Here is a 6884-nt window from a genome sequence, read left to right as displayed (position 1 = left end):
AATCCTTTAGGGGACAGGGACATCTACTGGCGATTTTTATTTTCAACTGGACAGCTGGAGGCTAGAAGCCCTGAAATATACATAACAGTCTTACATACATGTGACCTACAAATTCGCCAAGGTGCCATACTTCAGTAATCTTAGCATTTAGAAGGTGGAGGCAGGAGGATTTCAAGGCCAGCCTGGGCAATATGTGACCATGAAAGAGAGAGAAATAAACAGTGATAAAGCAATGTGGCTTAGACTCAATTTCTGTGTTAGCTTTGACTTTGCTTCAGCCATCTTCGATATGTACATGGTACCTCCTAGTCTAAGTGTACTAGATTGAATTCCTCTACCATTCCCCAAACCCCACATAGGAGAATGCATTGCTCATTTTAGGTTGAAATTTTGTACACTAAAACAGACAGATGCCCAGGCAAAAGTAAAGGAGAGAAGACATCTGACTGCTTTCCCTTTACTTTAACGCAGGAGGTAGGAGTCACGGTTCTGTAAAGGCTAAAGGGGCAGAACTGATAGCTCCATATGTATCAGGAACAGATGAGGTGGATTAGGCTGGCTTACTGGCTGTGGTCTACACAGGCTGACAATGGCTGGCTCATGATGAAAAGGCCAAGGATCTGGGAGCTGTTCATCCACAAAGCTGGATGTCTTTGCAGTCCAATCTGGTGCTGCAATCCTAGGTTCCTAGAGAGCAACTGGCTTTCTGTCTACATTGAAATCCTGAAGAAAATGAATATTAATCAAAGAAGGAAGGACAGACAAAACCTTCTCTCTTTATATATGCTGCCAAGAGAAGGCATGGCCACCATTTAGGGTATGTGTTGTGTTTCATCAAGTAATCTGATGAAAAAAATCTCACACCTCACAGGAATATCCAGCATCTTGGGTTCTAGTTGTTACAGAAGTAGTCAGGTTGACAACCAGCTTTCCCATCACAGATGTCTAGAGATCTTGGGCAAGAGGTCAGACAACATAGGGTCTTTCCAGCTCAAGCCATAGGAAAAGAAACTGAAACCAGGTTAATGGTCAAGAAGGACACCAGAACATCCAGGTTCCAAAATCTGGTCATTTCACTTTACAACCACCATGTAAGAAGGAGAAAGTCATTCATTATCATGACCTGACAGAACTCATTTATTTACAAAGTGCAGAATTAGGGCTGGAGAGATGGCTCAGCAGCCAAGAGCACTTGTTCTTACAAAAGACTCATGTGATGGTTCACAGCCATCCAAAACTCCAGTTCCAGGGGATCCATGCCCACATCTGAACTCAACAGGCACCAAGGACATATATATGCAAGTAAATCACCCAGATATAAAATAAATAAATCTTAAAGAAAAAGAAAGAAGAACAAAATAAAAGAAACACAGGATTGTCTTTTGAGTCCTTGAACATTTGTCCTGGGTCCCACTGTTCTAAGTTCAGTCTTTGTGGTCTAGCAATCCTGAACACCATTTGGGTCCCCAAATGAACAGTGTGTGGCCATATGCTTTGGGTTCTCTTCATGAAAGACCTGTTCCTAGGCTTTCACTTCTCAGTATCAAAGACCTGCCTGTTTACTGCTGACAACCACAAAGTTTGGTCTCTAGGTCATAGACACAGCGCTGACAACATTCATGGCAGATATATGTAGCAAAGGAGACGCTCTTGGGCTGCCTTACAGTAATGAGTGTCTCCATAAGCTCAGGACAAAGTTGGGCAAATCTTCCCATGAGGACATCACCACTGTCATCATAGCACTCCAGAGGGGCAGGATACAGCTCCTGGGTCAGCTGGCTCAGATTGGCTGTGTGATACAGTAGGTCCTTCAGAACAGCCATGGAGATGTCATTGTCATAGAAATTGACCCTGGTGAGCTGGGAACACTGGCTCAGGGCAGGCAGGAGGGCAATGAGCTGGGAGTCTACCATCCAACAGCCCTCCAATTCTAGGGTCTGCAGAGTGTCTGCAACACTCTTTAGGAGATCATGGAAAGGCACAGGACGTAAGTCAATTAATTTCACAAGTCTCAGATTCAGGTGTTTGAGCTGATGGAGGCTCTGACTTTGCGACAAGGAATTCAAGTCTAAATGTGAAAGCTTGCACATAGTGATGGACAGGGTCTCCAAAGGGGTCTTCAGGTACCTGGAGAGAGACCAAATGATTAGTTCTGGCACACAGAGATGGAGAGATTTGGTGTTAGGTTTGGCATAGAAGTAAAGGTGACCACTTGTCTTCAGATCATGTGACTATATGATAGAGATCAATATCCTGGATGGAATCTGGACAGGAAACTGGACATCATTAGTCTCACCATTCATGGCAGAGACAGGCCTATCAGTATCAGTATAGGACTTACTTAGTCCATGCAGCTTCCACAACAACCAAGGAGAGAACCTGTGCTGGCCACATTAGCCCAAGGCAGGAACAGGAAGAACTAACCCATGGAAGATCTGGAAACATCCTGAACTGTCTTTTGCATAAATGATGTTTTACCTCCCCAGTACAGCCTCTGTCCTTATTTAAAGTTCTTCACCCCTGCCTCTCATCTACAATGGTTGTAACTCATTTCTACCCATTTCTACTCAGGCCCTACCTGGGCTCAAGAGCCTTTCACTTGTGGGAATTCAGAAGACACATAACTGCTAAGCACAGAATACCCCACAGGGACCTGTGCAAGTGTAGTCCCCACTGTTCAAACCTCTCCCCTTATCTTAGACAGAATCCCAAGGAGGAATACACAATACATGCTTCCTACATCTGACCTACCCAGTTGCTCTTCTAGTAAGGCTGCTCTCTATACATCTCCTACCCAGCCTCTGCTTAATGAGTGGTCATGGAAAAAACTGACTCTCGACTCAGTTAAAATGGAAATAAGACCCTACTCAGATGTTGTAATGACTCCACCACTGTGACTCCACAGTGGGTGACAGACCTCAACTGCCAACTACTCTCTAAAATGTAACAAAGGTAAGTTTGTTGTGGTAAGAGAAACAGCTCTCCATCCTTCCTTACCTGAACAATTGTTTCATGTGCTCACTGGAAAAGTAGATGCCATTCATGGAGAGATGCTGGAGAGAGTTGAGTTTGGAGAACTGAGAAACAAACTTAGTAATACACTTCTGTATGTCCGAGGAGGTATTTAGAACCTTGAAGGTGTTCTTGTGAATCCGTGTTAAAAGAAGTTTTTGAAGGTTTCTCATCTGGTCCAGGTAAGATGCAAAATGCACCAGAGAGGACAGACTCCAACCTGTATTTAGTTCCAATTCCTGGATGCTGTCTGGCTGGAACACCATCAAGACCTTTCTGACAGTAAACACAGGCAAAGCCCAAATCTGCATCTTCACACAGCACAGTTGTATAGAACTTCTTCTCTGCTGGGCCCACTGTAACAAGTATGCTTGGTGTGCACTCAGATGGAACCTGAGGCAAAGGTTAGTGACCACCTTCAAACACCGCCTCAGTTCATATCTATGAAGACGCTTTGCTATCTGCTCTTCACACACAGTCTCTGCTGAGTGGTCTCCATCCTCTGGCCCAACCCAAACATCCCAGAAGTCATGGTGAACATTCCTCAGGTCCAGTACTTGAAGCTTCTGCCTTCTGTGAGTAAAACAGGTATAAGTATCAGAAGATACAAAAGACCAAACAATCACCAGCTTTTCTTCTGTATCTCTGATGCTACCTATTCCCTGCTATCTTATGTATGTTTGTGGTACACAGATGGCACCTCATGACTCCAGAAGAGGGCTCCAAGTATTAGCTGCGTCTGGAGACCTGTTCTGCTTCCTCTATTCAGGTACTCTTGACTTCTGCCTCTTCCACTTCTAACACCTCTGCCAAGAGCCAGGGAAAGACTTATCCCACTGTGGCTACAGCTGCTTTAAGCTGTACTCCATACCCAGCTGTCCTGTATATTGGGAATCAAAAGGGTTAAAGCTTCTGCAATCTTCCAAAATGACACCCCCAGAAGCTTCTGATCTACCTTGACCTCATTCTCCCCTACTCTAAATGTCCCTTCCCTGAACCCTAGTATCCCCCTACCTGGGTCTTGCTTACCTAGGAAGAACCTTCTGTGTCCATAGCATATCTATTCCATCCAGCACAGCCTGTAAGATCTCCAGGTCGGGAGTCTTCATCAGGGTCCCCAGAGGAAGGAAGGGAAAGGGCCACACTGCCACCATGGCCCTCAGGACATTAGTTTGGCTGTGATTGAAGGCTTCCTTGAATAGTAGTGGGAAAAGACCCCTGGGCAAGTACTGCAGAGAAGAGATGGCCAGGGCCTCATTTGTCAGTAGTCTCTGTACTGCCAGCTGCAGGAGTGTGGGTGGGTCCTGGACACTCATCCTTCAGCTCTTCAGTCGGAAGGAACCTGGTGAAGCATACAGGAGGCTAGGTCGTAAGAAACCCTACATCTCACCTGTCTTAGTTAATGTTCTATTATTGTGATGAGACGCCATGAGGAAGGTGATTTAAACCATTTACCTAGGGGCCTGCTGACAGTTTCAAAGGGCTAATCCATGATCATCATGGTAGGTAAGCATGGCACTAGAGCAGTAGCTAAGAGTTTATATCTCATCCTCAAGCACATAACAAAACGAGGGCCTGGCAGGGATTTTTAAAACCTCAAAGCCTACCCCTAGTGACATTCCTTCTCCAACAAGGCCACATCTCCTAATTCTTCCTAACCAGTCCGACAACTGGGAATAAAACATTCACATCACACAAACATCACATGGCCATACCTTCCCAACTGTCCTATCTACATCTAGCCACTGTTCCTCCAAATTCAATTTCTACTGGGAAGGCATAATCAGAAACCTAAAAGCTGAACCTCACCCTTTTACAGCAATGGGGACACTTATCTTTCAAGATGCTCATGGCAAGGTCATGGGAATGTTTCATGCCAAACCTTCCCATATTCTGCCTGTTTTAATTGTTTTTTATGTGCACTGGTATTTTGCCTATATGTATGTCTGTGTGAGATCCTAGAGCTATAGACACTTGTGAGCTGCCATTTAGGTGCTGGGCATTGAACTCAAATCCTTCAGAAGAGCAGTCAGTGCTCTCGACTGCTAAGCCATCTCTCCAACCCCTAATACTTTTTTAGACTTATGTATTTTACTTGAATGCACTTATGTGCACCACATGTGTGCCTGTTGAATCCCATGAAACTGGTACTATGTTACAGATGGTCCTGAGCCATCATGCAAGTGCTGGGAATTGAACCTGGGTCCTCTGTAAGGGCTATTAGGTGCTCTTAACTGCTGAGCCATCTCTCCAGCCCCCGATAGTTTGCTTTTGATGAACTGAACCTGCCTGGGGAAGACTGTTGAAGGTCTGTGAGATGTGGGTGATAAATTATTTCAAAACTCTAGAGCCTGCTGTGGGGTTCTCAGCTCTGTCATACTATTCTAGACACTGAGGCTGGAAGCCACTAAATGCATACCAGCCTACAGTGTCTCACATGTAGAAGCTTTCACCAGCCGTTGTCAAGCCATGCATATACCTGTCTGCAAAGTGTCTAGGAGACTAACCTTGAGATGAAGATGTTGATGCACAGAGACTACACAGAAGAGGATTTCCCATGTTGTTTTAGAGTCTAGAGAAAGAAATAGATGAAAAAAACAAGCAAACAAACAAAAAAAACCCTTTCAGCTACATTTTTAACTTTTTTGCTTACTTATTAAAAAAGACTTATGTGTATGAGTGCTCTATCTGCATGTGCACCTGCACACCAGAAGAGGGCGTCAGATCTTATTATAGATGGTTTGAGCCACCATGTGATTGCTGGGAATTGAACTCAGGACCTCTGGAAGAGCAGCCAGTGATCTTACCTGCTGAGCCATTTTCTCCAGCTCCTTTGTCTATTTTTTGAAAGGAAAAAAAAAAGTCTTGCTTGTACTGGTGTGGAAACGGCTATGAAGTCAGAGCTGTCCTTGAGGGAACTCATATATGTAGCCCAGGCTTGCCTGTAAACTCAGCATCTCCCTGCCTATCTTTGTGTGTTTTGGCTACAATGCCTGGCTAGTGAACTCTAGTTTGAAACTATTCTATTGAGCCTTGCTCAGCACTTTGGAAGAAGAGAAGAGGTAAAAGGGATCCAAGTGGGTTTAATCTTAGTCTGTACAGAGTTTCTGATCAGTCCAAGTTGTGAGTCTCCAAACAAACAAGGAACTAGAGATGTGGCTGAGCAGTTAAGAGCACTGGCTGCTCTTCCAGAGGACCTGAGTCTGGTTCCCAGCACCCACATGGTGGTTCACAGCCATCTATAACTTCAGTACCAGATCTGCCCTCTTCTGGCCACCAAGGACAGCAGGCATACACATGGTGCAGACACATATGCAGGGAAAACACCCATACACAAATAAAATTTAAAAAAAAAAAAACAGCATCAAAATAATTTTGAGGTAACGTTGTTTGGTAGTGGGGTTTGATCCCGGGGCCTAGCCCACACTAGACAAGCACTCGGCCATTAGGCTGCATTCCCAACTTTTTCATTTCATTTTACATAGAGACATGGTCACTTTATGTAACCCAGACTAGCCCGGAACTAGTAATCATTCTCCATTGTGTTCTTAGTGCTGGAATGCCAGAAGTGTGTTAGCAGCCCACCTGGCTTCTTTTTATTTTAATTTGGGACAAGGTCTTGTCAAATTAGCCAGGCTGAACCAACTACATTCCTACAGCTTCAGTCCTCAGACAAGATGAGACTTGTGCCCCATGTTATCAAACCTCATTAATCCCAGCATCAAGGAAGCACCAGAGGCAGGCAGGTCTCTGTGAGTTTGCAGCCAGCCTGGTCTACAGTGCTAGTTCAAGGACAACCTGGGGTACACCAAGAAACCCTGTCTGAGAAAGAAAGAAAGAAAGAAAGAAAGAAAGAAAGAAAGAAAGAAAGA

The 6884-nt window shown here is 44.6% G+C and overlaps 1 protein-coding gene across 2 annotated transcripts in view; it reads right to left on the bottom strand.

The window, feature by feature from the left end:
- Positions 1–1109: 1109 nt before the first annotated feature.
- LOC114609618 (PRAME family member 8-like) overlaps positions 1110–6884 on the bottom strand; it is a 7176-nt gene continuing 1401 nt past the window's right edge. The window contains exons 2-5 of one of the 2 annotated variants that reach the window (XM_028753992.1): positions 5520–5584; positions 4042–4354; positions 2998–3585; positions 1110–2127 (exon numbers count right to left, since the gene is read on the bottom strand). In XM_028753992.1, coding sequence (XP_028609825.1) covers positions 1560–2127; positions 2998–3585; positions 4042–4328 — 1443 coding nt within the window. In that variant the 5' untranslated portion in view covers positions 4329–4354; positions 5520–5584 and the 3' untranslated portion in view covers positions 1110–1559. The remainder of the gene's footprint in view (positions 2128–2997; positions 3586–4041; positions 4355–5519; positions 5585–6884) is intronic. The other variant, XM_028753993.1, reaches the window with a different exon arrangement.

Source organism: Grammomys surdaster, unplaced genomic scaffold (assembly GCF_004785775.1).
Source record: "Grammomys surdaster isolate TR1022 unplaced genomic scaffold, NIH_TR_1.0 125977, whole genome shotgun sequence".
Classification (NCBI taxonomy): domain Eukaryota; kingdom Metazoa; phylum Chordata; class Mammalia; order Rodentia; family Muridae; genus Grammomys; species Grammomys surdaster.
Note: the sequence above shows the minus strand (reverse complement) of the source record. Positions and strands in the feature narration are given on the sequence as shown.